Source organism: Pocillopora verrucosa, chromosome 6 (genome assembly GCF_036669915.1).
Source record: "Pocillopora verrucosa isolate sample1 chromosome 6, ASM3666991v2, whole genome shotgun sequence".
NCBI lineage: Eukaryota > Metazoa > Cnidaria > Anthozoa > Scleractinia > Pocilloporidae > Pocillopora > Pocillopora verrucosa.
Window position 1 is genome coordinate 3,226,547 of NC_089317.1, and position 22,952 is coordinate 3,249,498.

The 22,952-nt window shown below is 38.7% G+C and overlaps 1 protein-coding gene across 8 annotated transcripts in view; it reads left to right on the plus strand.

Annotated features, from left to right (window-relative positions):
• LOC131792929 (protein NLRC3-like) overlaps positions 1–15,604 on the plus strand; it is a 34,437-nt gene extending 18,833 nt beyond the window's left edge. For 6 of the 8 annotated variants that reach the window (XM_066169295.1, XM_066169292.1, XM_066169291.1 and 3 more), the window contains 6 exons: positions 2,423–2,467; positions 2,870–3,506; positions 4,469–4,570; positions 4,952–5,056; positions 6,012–6,113; positions 11,679–15,604. In XM_066169295.1, coding sequence (XP_066025392.1) covers positions 2,873–3,506; positions 4,469–4,570; positions 4,952–5,056; positions 6,012–6,113; positions 11,679–14,545 — 3,810 coding nt within the window. In that variant the 5' untranslated portion in view covers positions 2,423–2,467; positions 2,870–2,872 and the 3' untranslated portion in view covers positions 14,546–15,604. Of the gene's footprint in view, positions 1–2,422; positions 2,468–2,869; positions 3,507–4,261; positions 4,297–4,468; positions 4,571–4,951; positions 5,057–6,011; positions 6,114–11,678 lie in introns of those variants that run through there. The other 2 variants (XM_066169299.1, XM_066169298.1) reach the window with 2 other exon arrangements.
• Positions 15,605–22,952: the final 7,348 nt, after the last annotated feature.

Sequence of the window (22,952 nt, forward strand, 5' to 3'; positions counted from 1 at the left end):
AAGTATTTTAATTGATGAAAATCTTTCTTGGAAAAACCATGTTGACTGTGTCATTGCTGAAATAAGTAAGACCATACAAATGATTGCTAAGGTGAGATAGATTGTTCCATCATCTGTCCTCATAAATATCTACAAATCCTTAATTTTACCTAATTTAACCTATGGACTCCCTGCTTTGGGCAATGGGTCTAAAAAGTATATAGTAAACAAAATTGTTGTGCTCTAATAGCAAGTATTATGTTTAATTAACCTTACTGATAGAAAAGAACATGCCATCCACTTATTTATAATTGCAAAAATTCTACCTATTTCCATCTTACATTATGAAGCTGTATGTAAATTAAAGCTTGATGTGCACAGTGCACCTTCTAACATCATAAAACCTTTTGTGAGAACATCAAACAATTATACCTAATATAGTTACTCACTCATCAACATTATAACTTGTTAGGATTAAGTACTCCAGGTGTCAAAATCTGGAATGAGATGCCAAATGAATGGAAAAATTTGTCAAAGAAATCCTTCAAAAAAGAAACAAAAAAGCTCTTGTCAATATTTTAGAGACTGAAGATTTTTATATCAAGCCTGATGAGATAATGGTTAAATTTAAACATGGCAAAATTGAAACAAATGGAACTTGCAGTTGTAAAATATCTTTGGTGCACTTAGATACTCGGGTTTTTTTTTCTTTTACAATTAATGTCTTTCATTTTCCTTTTTCTTTTCTTGTGTATCTTTTAATGTTTTTTTTTCATGTATTATTTTCATATTCACCTTTATTTTCAACAAACTCTGCTCAAAATTTTCAAATTTTTTTTCTCATAAGTTAGAGAAACTAGTTGAAACCACCTAAAAGACATTTGATTTGCCAAAAAAATCTTTCAAAAGTGAGATACAACAAAGAGAATATTTTAGGAAACCTGTACAGAAGAGCGAAAGGTGTCATAATTAGAAACTGGCCTCCAGCACAGTGTTAATGTTTTCTGTAGGCTTTTCTCCAGGATCTCAATTTGCATATATTGTTTTCATCACATCTTGCAGTGTACATTCACTGGGAATCTGTAGCTCATTTTGCAAAATGTTGAGTAATGAGAGTATTCATCAAACAGCCTAAAAGAGTGGACTAAAAGTGGAAGAGAGCACAAGCCGAAGAAATTGAAATTAAGTTGTTCACTTTCACCAGCTTGCTTGATAACTTTTGGATTATGTTTAACTCATGTTCCTGTTTCACAAAATGACCTTTCCTGCAAATTTCAAAGGAGTTATTTGTCAGGAGGCTGGTCAGGGGGTTCCATGTTGTGTTTCATAATGGTCAGTGGCATGACCACATTGACACATGCTTTTGAAAAGGAGGCAAGAAAACTGTTAATTTCTTTGGAGGTCAAAAACTAGAGGTTTGTTTTTACACAAGTTACCTCAGTCTTCATTAATAGGTAATGTAGATCTGTTGGTTTTCATGAAAATTGCCTTGAATGTTCCTCAGAAGTGCATAAGGTTTTAATGAAATTTGAAATAATTATTTCTCTCACAATTTATCGGAGTTTGACATCAAGGGAAATCCAACCTCACAATATATTTTCTCAGTAACCAATGGGAATATCGAAATTGCCTGACACACTTTGTTAGCCTATTATCTGCTGAGTGATACTGTTCAGTTTGTTTCAAGGTCTGGAGTAACACAGAGGCTGGTAATTCAGTAAAGCAAACACCATCAATGCTGCATTTAAATGCTTACAGCCGTGCCTACCAAAACAAAAAAAAACTGTGAAAAGTTTTGTCATTGACAAAATGCAAGGCATTGTAACAAGAAATTACACATCATCCTTGATCAACAAGAGCATGCACATTGCTATTAAATCACTTGACCAATTATAATAATACCTATTATCAGCACAAATCTACAAGACCAATTGTATAATTGTAATGGTGCAGTCTGCAGAGCAGTAGGGGATTGTAATCATCCTAACAGCATGTGGACTGGTAAACAAAAGTAAAAATGTACTGAACTTAGTTAATTTGTTGTTAAGTTCACAACATAGTGGATTATTAGTAGATTATTATCTTTTAATAATTGAGAAGGGTAGAGCCCAAGAAGCTCTATATACATGTATTAACTGGCTTTGGTCCCACTTTAGTGATGAAGACATAATTTCTCCTTGCATTATTGTTACAATATAAGGCAGAGAAGTGATGAGAATAAAGAGAAATATCAAAAAGAGGGTAATAAGTCGATCTAATACTCATAACATTATAAGAATTGTATGGCAGACAGAAAGGGGAATTAGTAATGAGATCTGAGTTTGGAGTGAAAGAGTCGAGTACTTAGTGATAGAAATCCATATGAGACTATAAGATGATTTTTCATTATTATACTAAAAATGTACATAAAGATATTAATAATTCTCAACCGTCCTAATTTCAGAAAGAAGTCACCTCTTCCAGGTGCATGTCTTAGTTTTCAACTGAGGTAAGAATAATGTCTGTAAAATGAACAGATATGTTAAGAATTCTTGACCATTTCAATGACGTTAACTCTTTTCATTAAGAATACGAAATCTTGATCAATAGTTATAACATGGTTGATAAGAATTGTTGGCTTATTTAAGCTTGATATGTTTGAACAGGGGGTGAAGGGGGGGGGATCTTGCACAGGTTACATCAAAAAGTTCAAATATTGCATCACTAAATATTGGGTAATTAAACAACTTTAAGGTTCACATAATTATTGCAAAAAGCAACAAATTTACAGTTCATGGGGTTTTACCTTCATACTTTCACAGATCGCAAAAATTAAAAACACTCAGTCGCACATCAAGCAAAAACCCCTTTCACCCCCTTTATAATGAGGATGAATTGATCTTTACTACAGCACATGGCATCAGCTGCTACACCAGCATCTCCTTCTACCAAGGAGACAACCAACTATGCCCGACTCTGTCGCCTTCTGGTGGATGTTGGATCCCAAGCCTTGAGAGACACTTTTGATGCCATTCACCCCCCAGTAGGACTTCATACAGTTTTGGGGCGTCACCCAGAGCATGCAACACTAAAGTCTCTAAAGAGCAAGAGGGTGTTGAATGCAACGCAATGGGGGAAACTATATCCAGCTATTCCATCATCTGTTTCATCGGCAGGGTTTGATATCACACTACTGATGGTTTTACTGAGGAACATCTGTGGGATAGCTCCTCCCAGCACTGGATGGGACAGACTTCCTCCGTCTACAGATTTGAGTAAGCAGGCCAACATCGCCAGGCTGAAATACTACCGTAATACTGTGTATGGCCATGCCAGCCAAGCCTCTGTGGACGACGTTGCATTCAACAACTACTGGCTGGACATTAGCAATGCCATAGTAGGAATGGCAGGAGCGGGTTATGGAGCTGCTATCAATAAGCTTAAGATTGGGTGTATGGACCCTGATACTGAAGAACACTACAGGCAGCTGCTGAAGCAGTGGAAGAAAGATGAAGACAATGTTAAAGAAAAGCTCCAAGAAATTGAAGGTGCAAATAATTCGTACCTAAGAATGTAACCTCAACCAAGCAAAAGGTGTCGGGAGGAATGACAAAATCAGCCTCGGGCATTTAGGTTTTTATTGGTGTAGTTATGTTTCAGTTACGACTTTTTAATGTTACCCACTGGTAATCTACAGTGGCCATAATCCACATTGGCCAAGAATACTCGAGCAAATCGTCATCTGATCAGAAGCAAAAATAGAACCAATGACGATACAATGGTAAACAGACAGGTTCTGAAGATTAAGAAAAAAAACCCGTAGAGGGATTTATCGCTTGGTTAAATCACAGATTCTCAAAAACAGGTTTAGATAAAGAGAAAAATTTTGTCTGGAGAAAGAAATATTCTGATTCCCCACGAGGAATCGAACCTCAGACCTTCGGATTCCGCGCTCCGCTGCTGTATTACTGAGCCACAGAGACGCTATGGTTAGCTAGGCTCATCACGCTGTTCCTATATGACACGCGTCCTGCATGCTATTAGGATCAGCAATGTCGATAGCAGCCTGTTTTTAAATAGAATAAGAAAGATCGTAAATATTGAGCTCGGCTAAAGAAATAGAGAAGGATGTTTTTCATCTTGTCACGAGCGTAGGAAAAACAAAACAAAAAAAGCAAAAGAGAGAGAAAAAACTCTAGATAGTTACCAATGAGTTCGTGGGAGTGAAAGGGTTTTTGAATGTTATGTTATAAAAAAAAGGTAAGACTGCTGCAGGAAAACTAACGTGATTTTCCACTCTCAGCCAGCACATGGAACATTAAAAAAGATCTTAAGCAGGTGAGATGTGAGGTCGGAAATATTGTGGAAAGAAATAGAGAAAGATGATTTTCATCTTATCATGAGCGTTATTTGTACCTGAGAAGACATTTAATCCTTTCAAAGAGAATTTAGACCCAATTTCGAAGGGAAGTTCTAACTTACGAGATCGTAAAAATGTTTTTACCCTCAGATAAAGTGACGAATGACTTTGACTGGATGAGAACTGAAGTTGGAAATCTACGTGACAAGCTGGACACTTTAATGGCACGACAACATGAAGCACAAGATCAGGGTGAATTCTTAATGCCATTTATTACGTCACTTTTACAATTAAAATTAACCTTTTAAAATTGAGAAGTATGGGAGGTGCTTTAAAATTTTCTAACCTATCAACTGTCAAAGCGCAGTGAGGTGCATATTGCTGTATGTGGTTTGATTATTTTAATGGTTGATGAAAATGTACCACAACCCCTCCCCCCCGCCCTAAAAAAAAGAAAAACAACAGCAAGAAACAATAAAAACGAAAAAAAAAGTATTAATGGTACTAATACTCCTAAATAAATTAAAAGGAATGAATGAAGGTTTTTTGGTTTTCCATTGTTGGTTGTTTCAAATACGCATGAAAAAAAAAATAAAAAACTTCTTTCAGACAAATATATGTTTTCAACTTTAGAAAAAATGACAAATGACATTGATCAGATGAGAAGTGAAATTGGAAACATACATGACAAATTGTCAAGTTTAATGATGGCCCGACAAGAGGAAACACAGCATCAAGGTTAGTCCCTACAGCAGCTATGAATTCAAGGGCGATTCATCTATTGAAATGCGGAGCTTCGGGAGAGTTAATATTAAGAGGGTGTTCACCGTAAGAATGTTGCATTTTTTGAGTGAACAACGTGAAAACAGATTAAACCTATATAACCTCGTAGAACGAAACATAAAGGCCCGGTCATTTACACAAAGTTTGGCCGTTGTTTAACAAAACCACATCCTAAACTACAATTTAGCTGAACCTTTTGTCTGAAAAGTCATTTTTGTGAAAAGTGTCAAGAGAGCCTAAAGCTAACTGCGGAAGGACATTTATTTACTTAAATCAACCCTCTTCTAGGGAATGCCTAAGGCTCATTGTGTAAAACCGTGGTTTGGGTTAGACCTCGTTTAAATAACCGACTCAAAGTTTGTAGACTAACGTGACTCACACTGCAAATAATGAATTAGCCAAATATACTGACACAATTTGGCATACGATCGCACGGAAATTACGAACAATACAGTAAAGAGGTACTGTTTGTTTTCAATACACAGTTTAGACAAAAACTTGAAAGAAAAGTCTAAAGATGGGCAATGAATAATGCTTAATTTTCATTGAAAGTAGACTTGTGTCTTGTGCGTGCAAAAAGGTGCTCTTTAGAAGGGTTTGCCATAAGACCTCTCATTGCCGTTTGTGTAACCGGCGAGGCTGTCGTGTTTGGGTTTTGCCTTACAGCTCTTTTCCGGGCTCAGCCGCCTATAAGACCATCGTCACCCGATTATGGAAATAGTTACCAAAACCTCTGCCAAAACCATTTGGCATGTTGCACAGCAGAGCTGGGAATTACTGTCGCTCATTAACAATGACATTAAGTCATTTTTGAAAAGTTTATTGTTTTTCCTACGCGATCTATTTTAAATGGAGTGGCTATCAGTTGACGCTTCTCTTTCGCTAATAATATTGAAATGTTCATCCTTAGGAGACGTCAAAAATTACCTTGATGAAATCAAAATTGATGTTGGAAACATGAGTCTCAGGTTGGATGATTTGGTAGCACAACAAAGAGAAACAAAGCAGCAAGGTGCGTACTGCGCTAACTAACTAACAATTGGAATACGGGCTCGAATTGGTTTTTGAGGGCGAAGCTTGAGGCAACTGTCACGCGTGAAACTGAGAGCGAAAAATCCAATGGTTTAATTTAATCTAAAAGTCATTCAAAACTTGGAAAAAAGACAGGCTCGTGTTTTTATTGAATATTAATACAAATGGGCCATCCCCTGTGCTGTTGACATTTCTTTCTATCTGTCACGGAATAAATAGTGAGTAGCTAAGCCAATCAGATTGCAGCATTTACGATCGAACGTATATCTACACTAAACCTTAATAATATCAGCGCTTGGGGAGAATAACAAAAAATTATTTTGCAATATTGGGGTAGGAATCAGTTACAGCAATTGTTATTTCATCACAAATTGAATCAGATTCCTCCATGGGAAGGAAGAACCCTTCATAATTTGCCTCACATGCAACGTGTGGCTTCTTAGCTCAGTTGTAAGCAGCACGGTGATGAAGAGCTTTGGCCCCGAAAAGAATTCGCAGCACGCATTCTACAAAGGCGCGATCATTTCTGTCATCAGTATAGAGAATTAATTTAACGCTTGCAGTCAGTAGGTGTCTATGCGGTTATTTAAACCTGTTGATTTTAACTTAGGGCCAGTTCACATGGAAGTGGGGGACCCCAAGTAGGTGAGGTGACCCGCCTAGATGGGGTAACCCGCCTTTCCATATAATCTCTCATTTTATCTTAATCACGTTTACATGATAGGTGGGGTAACCTAATACCGCGTAACCTAATACCGCGTAACACAACGCGTGACGCTTTCATGAATAAATACAAATGTGTCCAAGAATGAATCTTTCGTCTTTCTCGAGATGTGAGCTTGGGACGCCTATGCTGAAACTCCCTAATTGCAAGCGCAACAACAACCTCAAGAAACCTCACCCCAGCACCCCGAGGTTGTAAGATTGCATGTAAACGCGTTTTATTTTCGACCACTGCTAGGCGGGTTACCTCAACTACCTGGGATCCCCCACCTCCATGTTAACAGGCCTCTAAAGGTTCACCTGATAACTAATACTTCATCTAATTTTAAAAGCGCGAATTTCAATTACGAACCACAATAAATCTTGGACCGGAATCACTTGGCGCGATCTCATCATGGAGGCCAAAGTCCGGCTTCCATCGATCGGCTGAGCTTTCAAGAGTTACGGCATACAATCTCGACCATATGTGCTAACAAAAAGTTAATGTGCAATCAAGCCCAAAGCTTTTGCAAAGAACGAAATCTTTCGTCGATTCCCCGATGACTGCAATACGTTTTATCCAGCCAGCAGTTCCCAACCGCGCCAACAAAGGCTGTTCGTTAAATACCACGTCACCAAACATGTTGTATGCTCATTTGGTCTCTGTGCCAGACTAATTAGACAGCGAGAATTTCCTGCAGATGCATTCGTGAGGTGTCAAAATGTAATGTTGGAAACTGCGCGATATGTCAATTATTCTTAATTTGATTGACATTTATAAATGATTTCGTTTTACAAACAACACGGCAGTCACGATATTCATATTCGTAGATGTGGATTTGCTCACTACAAACTGAAATGCACTAACGTTGTTTTAGAGAAACGTGAAGCCTAGCTTCTCCCCTTCTTTTACGTGTTTTAAATTGTTCCTGTTATATGTTGCTCCAACATTTGGCCAGGACTATTTGTGGACCTTGTGTTAACGATTTACCGTTGTCTTCTTCAAGACATGCATTGTTTCTACAAAGAAAATAAGCTTAGCGTACCGCCCCTTAGGTTATTTCGAATTAGATCCGTTAAGTTTTCTCGAGGAATTTCCCAGAGCTCTTGTTTCTAGACAATGTGCGAACAAAGTAGTGTTGCATCTGGAAAATGATTAGAAATGTAATTATGGGAAGGTGCTTTTTTTTTTCATTTCATTCGGAAGCACGGGTTCGAATTTCATCGAAGGCTGAACCTTTTCGCAGATTTATTCCTGTAACTTTTAAAATTATCGCTTACCTGTGGGTATCATGGTTGTATTTATGACAGAATGGTATCAAATAGCAGTCACTGGCATTGTAGAGGATCCAAGCCTCAAACGTTTCGATTTCGTGAGTGGATATACTTTCATTTTACCAACTGAGCCAAAGAGGCAAGTTAGAGAATCATCTCGTCTGCCAGGCTAATTTTTTGACCAACGTCTTGCATATAGTTAACATGACGCAGGGAGAGGAAGCGGGCTGATAAATTTTTAGACTTTTTCGTAGAGACTATGTAAAGATCTCTCACATGGATCCCTTTCGCCCTCAATAACTTCCTTATCAATTTTAAAATCAGAAATTATCATAGGACAGTTGATAATTAGTATTTATGTAAACGATCTACCAAATGTTTGTCAAAATTTTTTCAACTGCTTGCTACATGGATGACTAAGCTCCTATTGTCTTTTACCGTGAACGACTCTGCTTGGATCACTCAAAGTGTTAATTCCGACTTACAACGGATTCGCAATTGGTGTCAACAATTGTTCGATGCTTAATCCAGATAAGACGAAACTAATAGTTTTTGGCAGCCGAAGAATGTCTTCCAAATTACTGGACTTTAAATTATCCCCACTAGGAAAAGACATTAACCCGGCTCAATCAGTCAAAGACCTTTGAGTAATTTCTAATCCCACGCTATCTTTTGATATTTGTATCGTCTTGCATGTCGTAATTATCTCAAATAAGCCGTATTAGATTCGTTTTCGATAAATAACTGCTTAAAATCATAATAAATGCGCTTGTTTTCAGTAAACTATATTACTGTTCATCAGTATGATCATCCACTTCGGCCTGTAATATTCGTAAATTGCTATACGTTCAAAACTTTGCCGCGCGAACTATCTGCAACGTAAAGAAGTATGACCATATCTCTCTTGTATTAAAAAACTTACGTTGGCTCCCAGTAAAAACACAACTGTATTGCCGGGATGCTACTTTAACATTAAAATGTATGACGGATCAAGCCCCGGAATACTTAACATTTATGTATATAACAAGAGGCAGCGTATCTGAAAGTATAACCAGAAACTTTCAACGACTAAACATTCCCCCTTTTAAAACTGCAACAGGACAGAAAACGTTTTATTATAAAAGGGTATCTATCTGGAACAAGTTAGATCCAAGCCTTAAATTATGTAAGAGTTTCGCTTCCTTTAAGAGAGCTCTAAAAATCACCTTTTGAATTAATTTTTAAACTGACCATATTTTATTTAAAGATATATAATTCGTATTATATTGTGCGTATTTTAATTTGTAATCCAATTTCTTCACTGAAAAGCCCCAGATGAGGATGTGTTCTGTAAATGTATGTAAACGTATGTGTACTTTTCCCGTCTAAAGAAGGCAGCGATACGTGGTTTTTTTGCTCACACAGGTTTGAATAGCTTTAACCCTCTAAAATCAAATGTGAAAGAACAGAAACCATTTTTTTTAAAAAAGGTTCCTCATTAACACGTTGACCGAACGCTAATCAATATGATATTCGATATGTTTTCTTCGCCTTTTTCGTCACGATACAGAATCATTTGTCAGAATTCAACCGTTTAAAATGTTTAGAAAATCAATTCGTGTGTTCTTAATGCTCTACCCTGCTATCTTTTCTTTTTAAAATTGTTGAAATCTAAGATTTATGCATAATTCTACTGTCACGTTAGCAAAATCACCAAAAGTTTGAAGTCACTAAGACGAAGAAAATGAATAAGTGAAAGATGTTTTTACATTTCTATAATTTCGAACATCTTGTTAGAAGAAATCCACCGCAGTTTTCTATGGTCTGGTCTGGACTTGAGAAATATCACCCAGGAAAGAGTACTTTTGACCAATTTAAAAAAATCGGCTAACGAATTGAATGCCTTCTAAACCCCTTATATATCACAAAATTTAGGAACACAAACTATTTCTTGCTGCGTGCGGTGTGTTACGAGGAGAGAGCCTGTCAACTTTTAAAATTCTTGAGGTCGCAAGAGGTCAAAAAAGGGGAATTTTGCAGTTTTGACTATTGAGAGCTCTCAAAAAATTTTTTAACGTATTTCCAGAAACCGTGGTTTTATTTACTTACTACCAAAGATAATTTAATGGGCAAAGTTTGAGGCAAAACTTTTCTCTGATGTGAAAGGCCTTGGACCACTCTTACAGAGATCGCCACTTAATTGATACACAGTAGCATAAGAGATTGACTTGATAACCCATTAAATGCAGCGGATATTGATACCGTATTTACCCGTGTATAATGCGCACTTTTTTTTCCATAAAAACAAGCATCAAAATCGCGGTGCGTATTATACACGGAATCTATTGTTTGTCAAGCACGTCCTAATTTGCATACGTTAAAAACGCAACAAAGAAAGTAAAAGTGCACGGATCGGTGGCCTGGGGAGGAGAAAGAGCTTGCTTGTTTACGACTCATTTGAAGCTCACATGACAGATACTGTGAACACTTCCTTCAAACGCGAACTTCCCTTCTCCAGCCGCTCAATGTATCTTTGAACAAACCATTTAGAGATGGAGTCCGAAAGGAGTGGATGACTGATGGAATTCACGAACTTACTAGACGACAAAAAAAGGCTTCGGAGGAACTGATCTGTTCGTATATTTCACAAACGTAGGAAGGCATTCCATCAGAAATGATCGCTGCCTCTCTCTGAAGTGTGGGATCACAAACAATTCGAATGGATCACAAGATGAATTGGTTTACAATTCAACTGAGAACACTGATGAACTTGAGGATTCAGTCATCGAAGACCTATTCGAATCGGACTGTGAGTCGGTTTAAAGACACTGAACATTTACTTAAATCACGCAATTGCAATGCAGTAATTATATTCAAGCTACCAGCAGTACTGGGAGTAGAAATAATGTTTATGAACGGCTGTTATGATAATAATTCAAGCTGTGAATCTAGGTATATTAATAAGGACTTCAAGTTACAATATTTATAAAACGTTTGACTGTTACTGAATAGAAAAGCTTGTAAATAGGTGCTCGGTGCGTGCGATATTTGTAGTAGCAACTAGTTAGAAACTGTTGTAAACATATTATTGATGAATTCCCAGCTCTTGTTAATTAAGTGAAAAAATGGAAGTTTTAATTCTTGGTATTTGTCATGAAATCTTTTTCTTCGGAAAAAAGAGGTAAAAAATTAGGGTGCGTATTATACACAGGCGCGCATTATACACGGGTAAATACGGTAATGTCGAGTTCAGAGTCTGCCTAGTTTCCGAGCCCCTCGACCGTGTAGTGTTCTCAGAATTTTGCACCCTCAGAGAGAAATGTTTTATTTTGCAGTTGTTTTCAAAATGAAAAAAATATCTGTTTGATTCCGGGTTTTTTTTTTTCATGTTATTATGAATTATCAAACTTCGTGTCAATAATATCTGCTTCAGCCTTCGGCTTCGCCAGATAACTCAGACCTAAGTGGTGATATTTCACGATATCACTCTCAGTGTCATCCTATAATTGCTTATTTTTCCGAGAGTCATGGCGTCATATAGCGTGTCGGTAAGAATGCCTCATAAAACTGACAACTAATTCTTTTTCAGATGGATTTGACCCAACTGGAATTATTGATAATATTCGTCAACTCTACAAAAATCGGGAAGGTTGGCTGGCACCGTTTCCCTGGTGTGAAGATTTTCACTTCTCCTTTGACGACATCTACACCAGACTGAAAGTCATCTACAGAAAGAAAACGAAAGGAACAGCCACAGACCGAGTTGTCACGATGTCTGAAATCTTCAACCAGCACGAAGAATGTGAAGAACCAAGAGTAGTGTTAATTGAAGGGAAGCCTGGTATGGGAAAGACCACTTACTGTAAAAAAGTTGTTTTCGACTGGGCCTCAGGAAAACACGCAACCGGAAATTGCTTTGCAAACATCGTAATAGTGCTTTTGATCAAATGTCGTGATGTTGAGTCTGGCCTTTGGGAGGCCATTGAAGATCAACTTCTGCCTCGAGAAGTTGGTGAAGACCAACGTGAGAGATTCTTCGACTTCATTCTCCACAATCAATCTAATGTTCTTCTAGTACTCGATGGATTGGATGAAGTTTCTGAGAAGAAGCTACCTATGTTTTCAGAAATTATTCAAGGCCGTGTATTGCCAAACTGTCGCGTGGTTGCTACGGCACGACACGAAGCTGGAGTGAAAGTTCGAAAATACTGCGACACATTGCTAGAGGTTGAGGGATTTACTGATGAAGATGTTGAAACCTTCGTCAGAAATTACTTTAGAGCCGAACCAAAATTGGCCGAGCAGCTTATCAAACACCTGGATGATGATTACGACTTATATCAAATATCGACGAATCCTCTCAACACTGCGCTTCTTTGCCTGGTCTATGAAGATTTGAAAGGTATATTTCCTGAGAGCAGAACGAAGCTGTACATGGAAATAGTGGAGTGTGTACTAAGAAGGTACAGAACAAAGCAGCAACTACCAGAAAACGGTGAAGACCTTGTTGACCTTTACGAAAGCCAATTGAAACACCTTGGTTCGATAGCTTTGAAAGGTTTACTTGAAGACAACTTGGATTTTGACGAGAAGGAGCTTGGAAAACACAAAGCAAGCGATTTACCTGGATTTGGATTTCTGTCAGTTCAGCCTGGAGGCAGTAAACTAAGACCAACTAGACGTTATAGCTTTCTTCACAAGACTTTTCAAGAATTCTTCGCAGCCTTCTATCTCAGTTGTCAGCTTATCCAGAAAGAAATCAGTACGAACAGCATAGCTGCTGGCAAAAAATATCGCCATCAACTGAAAGAAGTGCTTCTGTTTACATTTGGTATGCTAGCAGCACGATGCGAGGAAACAGTGGTGAACCTTCTAAAAAGCATAGCAACACAGTTAAACCAGGAAAAAGAGAAAGACGTGGACGTTATATTCAAGTGTGTTAATGAATGCAAAAAGAAGAACAAAAATGTTGATGAAAAACTGGCTACCGCTCTTGACGCTTCTCTTCAAACTGAAACTGTTGAAGTTTCAAGTGTAAAAGTGGATGAAACTCTAGCTGTCTTTTTAAGCAACTTTCTGAAAACAAATACAACTGTGACAAAATTAACATTGAAAAAATCTTCGCAAGATGGGGTTGCCGCTCTTGCACAGTGTTTGAAATATAACAAATCCCTGACAACGTTGGATTTGAGTGGTAATGAAATTGGTTATGATGGTGCTGCTGCTCTGGGTGAGTGTTTGAAATATAACAAATCGCTGACAACGTTGGATTTGAGTAAGAATGTAATTGGTGATGATGGTGCTGCTGCTCTGGGTGAGTGTTTGAAATATAACAAATCGCTGACAACGTTGGATTTGAGTAATAATGTAATTGGTGGTGATGGTGCTGCTGCTCTGGGTGAGTGTTTGAAATATAACAAATCGCTGACAACGTTGGATTTGAGTAAGAATGTAATTGGTGATGATGGTGCTGCTGCTCTGGGTGAGTGTTTGAAATATAACAAATCGCTGACAACGTTGGATTTGAAACGTACTATATTTGGTGATGATGGTGCTGCTGCTCTGGGTGAGTGTTTGAAATATAACAAATCGCTGACAACGTTGGATTTGAGTGATAATGAAATTGGTTATGATGGTGCTGCTGCTCTGGGTGAGTGTTTGAAATATAACAAATCGCTGACAACGTTGGATTTGAAATTTGCTGCAATTGGTGATGACGGTGCTGCTGCTCTGGGTGAGTGTTTGAAATATAACAAATCGCTGACAAAGTTGGATTTGAGTGAAAATGAAATTGGTAATGATGGTGCTGCTGCTCTGGGTGAGTGTTTGAAATATAACAAATCGCTGACAACGTTGCATTTGAAACGTACTATAATTGGTGATGGTGCTGCTGCTCTGGGTGAGTGTTTGAAATATAACAAATCGCTGACAACGTTGGATTTGAGTGATAATGAAATTGGTTATGATGGTGCTGCTGCTCTGGGTGAGTGTTTGAAATATAACAAATCGCTGACAACGTTGGATTTGAGTGAGAATGTAATTGGTGATGATGGTGCTGCTGCTCTGGGTGAGTGTTTGAAATATAACAAGTCGCTGACAACGTTGGATTTGAATTATAATGAAATTGGTGATGATGGTGCTGCTGCTCTGGGTGAGTGTTTGAAATATAACAAATCGCTGACAACGTTGGATTTGAGTGAGAATGTAATTGGTGATGATGGTGCTGCTGCTCTGGGTGAGTGTTTGAAATATAACAAATCGCTGACAACGTTGTATTTGATTTTTAATGAAATTGGTTATGATGGTGCTGCTGCTCTGGGTGAGTGTTTGAAATATAACAAATCGCTGACAACGTTGGATTTGATTCTTAATAAAATTGGTGATGATAGTGCTGCTGCTCTGGGTGAGTGTTTGAAATATAACAAATTGCTGAAAACGTTTGATTTGAGTCAATGAAATTGGTGATGATGGTGCTGCTGCTCTGGGTGAGTGTTTGAAATATAACAAATCGCTGACAACGTTGGATTTGAGTGGTAATGGAATTGATGATGATGGTGCTGCTGCTCTGGGTGAGTGTTTGAAATATAACAAATCGCTGACAACGTTTGATTTGAGTGATAATGAAATTGGTGATGATAGTGCTGCTGCTCTGGGTGTTACGTAGGAGTGTCATCCTCATTTGACAATACTTTCAATAAATTGAACCCTTGTAGGACATGGCTACCTTGCCTTATAACCAACTTTAAGAAGCGTTTACGTCAGGAATAAGCAGCGATTAATGACTCTGACCTTGAACAGGGTAAATGTACAGTAGCTTCCATTTATCGATATCAGTATTAGTATAAGAGTTACGTAGCATCTGTTTGCCACGATTATTTACTTTTGAAAGAGCTTTTATAAAAGCGTGTACGTTTAGTCAAGAGACCGTTACACTTTATTACAATCTTATCCACACAACTTTTACCTTGTCACGTTTAATGGATAAAGCTGTTAAAAGAAACTATGCTTCATCTGTAACGCGCGTGCTTGTAAACCGCCAGATTATCCACGCGAGGATAGTTTGGAAACATTGGACTGCTTCGGATTTTGTCGTAGTTGAAAATCGGATGTAATATTTTTGTCTTTAGTAATAAATTCTGCTCATATATATATATTTTCTAGAGGGACTGCCATAATTGGTTTAAGGTTAGAGTAATTATTCTTTGGTGATCAGTTACTTGATTCTCATAAACTTACTTTAGTATGATAATGTGCTGACACTTTTAAGTCCTGTGAGAGATTTGAAGTTGATAATTCTTAGGGTGCAAAGAGTTTATTAATAGAGTTGTAGCCATGTTGTATGGTAAGACTCTTTATGATGACTACATGAGGCTTTGTTGTAGGCTGTGAAGAACAATCTATTTTTCGAAGTGAACTTTTTTTTTAGAAAAGTTGTTACAAGACATTTTTTAAAGGTACATTTACTTGAACCATTTATGTATTTCTTAAGACGTAACTGATATAAATAAAGGTAGTTTCAACAGAATTTCAGTTTTTCTCCTTTAATTTTTGTTGATGCGTATACTTTTTTTTGCGTTCATCCAGAAAGTCCGTTTGATTACGATGCATTTATTATATCGGCGCCAATCATGGCGGCCACGTTTAGAGCAGCTCTAGTTTCTATCACTATTCTATCCTGTTTAAGCGCTGCATTTCTAAACCATTTATTATCCTTCGAGGCTACTTTTAAATCAAGGTGGGAACCCCTGCACACTGCTGTTCAACTCAAGAAGAAATGCACTTGTATCGTCAAAGATGGTTTTCATCGATCAAGAGTTCCAATGCAGAAGCACACTAAACACGGGTTTGTCTCCTTAGTCATCCCTGGCCACGACCCTCCATTGGACATCACGGTATACGTTGATATTTCGACCAACCCCGGTCCTGCTCAATCTATTATCGCCATTGGTAGCCGGCAGAGAGCCACTCGAGATTTAATTCGGCAGCTTGATTCTCCAATTCGCCAAACAACGACCCTACAGTACTCTCGGCGCGAACTGGTGTCGCTCCGGAAAAATTACAGCCTTCAGGAGAGACGGTCAGTTTTATTTAAGAACATTCGAGCGGATGGAATTTTTAAGTACCGAGGGAAACGGTCTGGAAGACTTACTAAAACACAATTAAATACAGGCCGAAGCAAATATTCTTCAGAAACGAATGAATTTTCAACCTTGAATAATTACTCACAGTCGAACAATCACACCTTACCGGGGCTTTCAGTAATTCCCGTGAGAACAACCACACGCGCCATCTCCAGTAGTTACACAAGACCAAGAACTGTTAATTGCTATAACTCTTCCAGCTTGAATGAATCTTTACGGTTCAATAATCACGCTTTACCGAGACTTTCAACAATTCCCGTGAGAGTAACTACGCGTGTTTCCTCCAGCCGTTACACAGAAGAAAGAGCCGTCAATTTCAATAATCTGGCTATTATCAAGCCTAAGAGAAACATCGACGCCAGGAAAAACACCTTGCAGTTCGTACCGTCAATAGCTGTGTCTAATGTAATGAGTTTGGCACCAAAAATAGACGAACTTCGTATTTTTTTGAACACCCACGAGTTTGATCTTTGTTGTATAACGGAGACATGGCTGAAAGATTTTATTGATGACAGCGTAGTTGACATTAGTGGCTACAACATCATACGCAAAGATAGGACCCACAAGCTACATGGGGGTGTGGCTCTATATGTAAAAGATTCCATCAAATTCTCAATTCTACGGGACTATGAGTTTCCTGACCCCGAGGGCCCTGAGGTTTTGTGGGCCAAAATCACGCCCAACCGATTGCCCCGGGGTTATAGCTGCCTTATCATTGGTACAGTATACCATCCTCCACCGCCTGCCAAAGATGAGCCCCTCCTTGATTACATGATGGATTCTCTCTCTAGGATAGAGAGTGATATCCCTGGCGCAGGTATAATTCTCGCTGGCGACTGGAACAGGGCAAATGTTTCACCAGTTATTAAGCAGTTCCGCCTCACGCAAGTCGTCCATTTTCCAACAAGAGGGGATCGTACACTCGACAAAGTGCTAACTAATCTTACAGAACACTACGAGAAACCTTCTCCATTCCCGCCCTTCGGACTATCCGATCATTGTACTGTTGGTTTGTTTCCAAAAATTAGATCGAAGGCCAATATTCCTGCAAACAGAACGGTTACTACACGTGCTGTTAACGCTGAGTCCAAACAGGCTTTTGGTCGTTATATGACGGGGGTCGACTGGTCATTAATCGACACTATAGATAGCGTCCAAGAACAGTATGCTCGCTTCAGTGACCTAATTCACATAGGGTTAGATTCTATCCTTCCCAAAAAGCGAGTTAAGTTCCACCGAAACGACGCACCATGGATTTCACCCAAACTCAAGGCACTTATAGCACACCGTCAAAGAGCATATTACCAAGACAACAAACCATTGTTCCACTACTACCGGAACAAAGTAAACAGGGAACGGAAGCTCTGCAAACGCTCTTATTACAACACTAAAGTCAGCTTTTTGACCGAAAACAATCCTAAAATGTGGTGGTCCGAATGTAGGCGGTTATGTGGAATGAACAAAACATCTACAAGTGTCGCAAATCAGCTCCTAGCAAGTAAACCAGCTACCTCAATCAACCTTAAGATCTTGGCTAATGAAATCAACACAGCTCTGCTAGAACCTCAAGCTTCGTTTGACCCACTTTTAGATAATATCGAAACTGTGAGCACTGAGGGTTTTAAAACTCCCATTATTTCACTGGAAGCTACCTTCAAATGCCTTAGTACGGTCAGCTCCTCCAAAGCTGGGGGCCCAGATAATATCCCAAACTGGGTCTTGCGTGACTTCGCTCCTGAGCTCGCTCAACCTCTTCGTTGTATCATCAATTCCTCGATTAGTCAAGGGACTTTACCGGACATTTGGAAATGTGCAAACATCACCCCTCTTCCCAAAACAAAGATAGTTGAGGATGCGGCGAAAGATTTGAGACCTATTTCACTGACACCAACGTTGTCCAAAATTGCCGAGCACTACGTCGTCCATGAACATGTGAAACCAGCACTTCTGAAACGCCTGGAACCCGATCAATTTGGGTGTATTCCAGGATCCTCCACTGCGCATGCATTGATAAACCTGATGCACAATTGGGCGCAAGCAACAGACGGAACGGGGAACACCGTGCGGATCTTTGCGTTGGACTATAGAAAAGCCTTCGATCTGATAGATCACAGCCTCTTGCTATCGAAACTCTCGACCTACAATATCAACCCTTACATCATTAATTGGATAATAGCCTTTCTTAAAGATAGGAAACAAAGGGTCAAACTTGCACATGATTGTCTCTCAGAGTGGGGATCGGTCCGAGCAGGAGTACCGCAGGGAACAAAATTAGGACCGTGGCTATTCTTGGTTATGATAAATGATTTGAAAGTACCATCAGCCAGTGATTGTATAAAATATGTAGATGACACGACAGTGTATGAAATCATAAGCAAGGGTGGTCCTAGCAATGCTCAGTCTATGATAAACGAAGTAGCTACCTGGTCAACACTTAACTCGTTTCAACTTCATCCGAAAAAATGTAATGAGCTAAGAGTTTCCTTCGTGCGCTCCCCTCCTTCCTACGATCTCATAGAAATTAATGGCTCTAAGGTTAGCGCCGTTAGTGTCGTGAAATTACTGGGTGTGTATTTTCAAGACAACCTCAAGTGGAACACTCACGTTACTGAGATGATTAAAAAGGCCGCTAAGCGCCTTTACTTTTTAACTCAGTTAAAGCGAGCTAAGGTACCATCACCAGAATTAGTGAATTTTTATGTTGCTTGCATTCAATCCGTCTTACTTTATGGATGTCAGGTCTACCATTATAGTCTCCCCGATTATTTGAGCTTAAGTTTAGAGCGTGTCCAAAAGAGAGCCTTGAAAATTATATACGGTTATGATAATCATTATAGAGAAGTGCTTCAGATGGCAGAGCTGAAAACCCTAAGGGATCGGAGGGAAGACCTTTGCTTAAAATTCTTTAACAACATCGTCTCCAATCCCTTGGATTGTTTGTACCACTTACTGCCTTTCGACAACCGAGATCAACTTATGGAGTTACGACGACGCAGACCATTTAGAGTTTCCTTTAAAACAAATCGGTTCAGAGATACTTTCATTCCAGCAAGCGCAAGACATTTTAATTGACATCTATTACAATTGTATATGGGCCCATATGTAAATTAGTTCCCTTTTAGGTTTGATTTTATTGTATAGTTCTATTATATAATTTGTACACCTTTGTAATTCAGCTTCCAGCTGCTATTAAGGTATTCTTAATAAACGTCTATCTATCTATCTCTCCTTAGCCTGCTACTTCCTTTCTTCAATTCCCTTTTTTCGTTTGATATTTCTTGTAAACTGACCCATGGTCGATGCAATTTGGATGTTTTAGGGGGTGGTTTTTAATCTGCTTACACAGAAAAACTGGGTGAAAGAGCGACTTGTCTTGCTAACTGAAATCAGAGAATACCTATGGCCAACTTGTGCATAGAGTTCTTCATCTAGCGATGAAACGTGGTTGTGAACCTGTAATTATATTCCTTGTAGCAATGCAAGGTTGCTCTTATCTCAAAAGCCGAGCATGGTAACCATCAACTCCGCTGAGAAATAAACGCATATATAGTCTTTAGAAACAGCACAAAATAGTATCCTGCGTTTATCGAATTTCTGTTCGCAAAATTTGTCAAATTTAGACGCTGCAATCCAAGTCTTTCTTCGCCTGCACAAGCCAAATTTTGATATTTTTCATTCATATGTCACGTTCCGCCTCAGCTGCTCAAGAAATGGTTGAATTGTAGCGCAACAGTCTTTGTTTACAGCCTTAATCCTCTAACTCCCAGATCAAATTTGTAATTCTCCTACTGTCAACCATACAATTCTTATGATGTTAGTTCAGAGAATTTAGTCTTGAATCAACTAATTATCCCTAAATTGATATTTCTCTTTATTCTCATCACATATCTGGTTGATATTGTATTGATATTGTAAGGAGAAATTCTGTCTTGGTTACTCATGGGAGTTAAAGAGTTGACTCTCGCGTGCATCTGATAACAAAACTCTTTAAGTTTTCTGCCTCGGAACAAATTACCTCAGAAGGCATTTTAGGCGATCGCAATACTTTTTTCTGATTGAAAATAAACATATGCGGTAGTGAATTCCACAAATTTTCTTTTGTCAGAAAAGCACAGGATTATTTTCGTCCGCTTCTGACCGATTCAGTCGCCAATGCACAGTTTTCATAAGATAATTGAATTTAATCACGGTTCATGTTTGACATCAGATCATAAACAAGCGAAGCGATTCACAGTAGTGGGTTTGTGCCCGAACTCGATAAAATTTTTTTCACATGCAAGGTTATATCTAAAGCAACGATGCTTAATATGTAACAAAGCCTTACTAACGTCACGTGCGGTTACTACTCCAATGTGGTTTCGTGCTCGAGCGAGTTCGGGACGACTAATTATCAGTGTCTACATCTTAGTGAGTGAGTGACTCATTTGCATATCGGAGTCTTCATAAAAACTCTTTTGCACGAGTTGAAAATGAGAAAGGAAAGAGAAAAGAGAGAAAAGATATTGACCATAGCAACAGGTTACCCAGGTGTTCAAACTTTCCCCACCCCCTCCCCTCCTCGGTTGTTTATTTCTGAGAGAGAGGTAGGAGTGGGAAAAGCAAGAAAAAAGGATGAGGGAAGAGTGAATTAAAAAACCCGGCTCTGTACCACAGGTTTACCAGCCTTTAAACAATATAAAACGAAAAGAAAAAGAATTGATGGAAGAGATATAATGTGCCTTTGTTTTTTTCTGCGTTTTCTGGTTAATAACTGTATTCAAAATTTGAAATTATCGACCTTATTGAGTTCTCCTTGACCATTTTTTTGCGCATTAAAAGTACAATTTGGCGGCCAAAAAGTGTCCTCATTTAGCGCGCGGCCAAAACGATCATGTTACGTAGCTGTGACAAAAAAAAACTGAAAACTGTGCAGAAACTGCGCCAAATGAGGTTAGATAAAAGAATAATAGATCTACACCGGGTATTTCCATATACCACTTTCCAAAGGATGTAGCTGTATGGCCAAAATGGACGCGTTTCCATCGTAGTCATAGAGGAGATTTTATTTTTTAAAGTTGTCGGCCTTATGCTCCGTTTCGGCTTCGAAGACGGCTGTCACGAACACATGCCACTGGTCTAATCAGGGGAACTTAGATTGCCAGTGAATTCAGCTGAAAAGAATTCTGATTAAGGGGCCTATTCCACATCGGACACGATTATACCACATTCTTTTCGGCTGACATTACGCAAGCAAAGAATTGTGAGCTTCTCAATGTTGCTTATTTCACGCGCTTGAAAGGTACTTATACTCTTTGTCTTTCTACATGATTACATTTGCGCTTTTCTGATCGTTTGATAATCCTACCAGTTGGAGTTTCCATCGAATTTTACAAACAGAAATACATCATTTGTATTAAAAGTCAAGCCCTTTCCTGAGCTGACCGGTATCCTGTTGCCTGAACAGTGCGAAACCTCTGGCGGATATTGGCATAAACACAAGCTCGAAGGGGCCTTGTGTTCTACCCACCTGGGTTTCCGAAAATCCATCCCACGAGCCATCAATTCCCCTATGCCCTCAAGAAACTAAAAGTAGCAAAAATAGCAATGTCATCGTGATAACAGCACTGCAACGCGACGAATTGTGAAACACAAATACTATTGAATTTGATATTAGCGAATCCGAGTGCTGTATGAAAGTCAGTGCATACGAAATATTCATTTACAAAACTGATGTCCGCAGTTATTTGCCAGTGAGTGAAATGGGTGACGTGGCAATGCTGCACTCAAACTAAAGAGGTCTTTCTCTATTAAAAGTCTTATTGATGAATATAAACTAACTCGTTTTCATTTAAACGGCTCGACGACAATAGCCTCTACCTTTACAGGAAAGGAGTAACTTACAGTAAAACCAATCGATGACTTTTCGGTGAAAATTATCGTGCGTGCTTCGCGATTCATCTGATTCTTTCGATGCTGCCGTCAAAAGTAAGCTTTTGGTTTGCCAAACAGCAACGAAACCCAAGAGCACTGACCATGCAAGGCGAACCTTTGCCGCACCTAATACGAAAGAATAATTTGTTCGGGCAACAGAAAAGAACACAGCTTCCCATTCTTGCCATAGAACTTAAAATTTAGTAACAGGAGTGTTTTGTTCTAATCTTGACCTTAACACCGCAAGCGAGAAATCGTCTTTGTCCTTTTTTCAGTCTTGGTCTAAATCTTTGTTTGATGCACACAGTTGTTCTGAACCGTACTTGCAACTGTCTTTTCTCTTTTACTACTTGAGTACGATGTATCACAACTCTCTAAGAGCTTGCTGAAGGTAGATAGACATACTTATCAAGCATCATTTCAAGAGTTTTTCAAAGCTGACTAATACAATATGGCAAGAGATCTAAGAGATTTGTAAGTGACAACCAAGAATGTTCACACTTTTCTACGTTATCGCCGGCTAAATCGTTACCAGTCTATCGGACACTTTAAGGACAAACTAAGAGCACTTTAGGGCCCGAAAAAACCGATTTTCATTTTTTTGAAATTTTACTTCTATCGGAAATGGTTTGATTATATGATTAGCTAAATAAATACGCAAAAAAAACAGTCCTTCTCATAGGCACTTTAAGAAGAGAAGAGACACCAAGCTTTAGTTGTGCATGTCTGAAAAGCTATCCATGTATAATAAAACAAAGATCGTGAATTAACCAAAAAGGGCAGAAGGGGGAGTCATACCCTGAAACTATCAA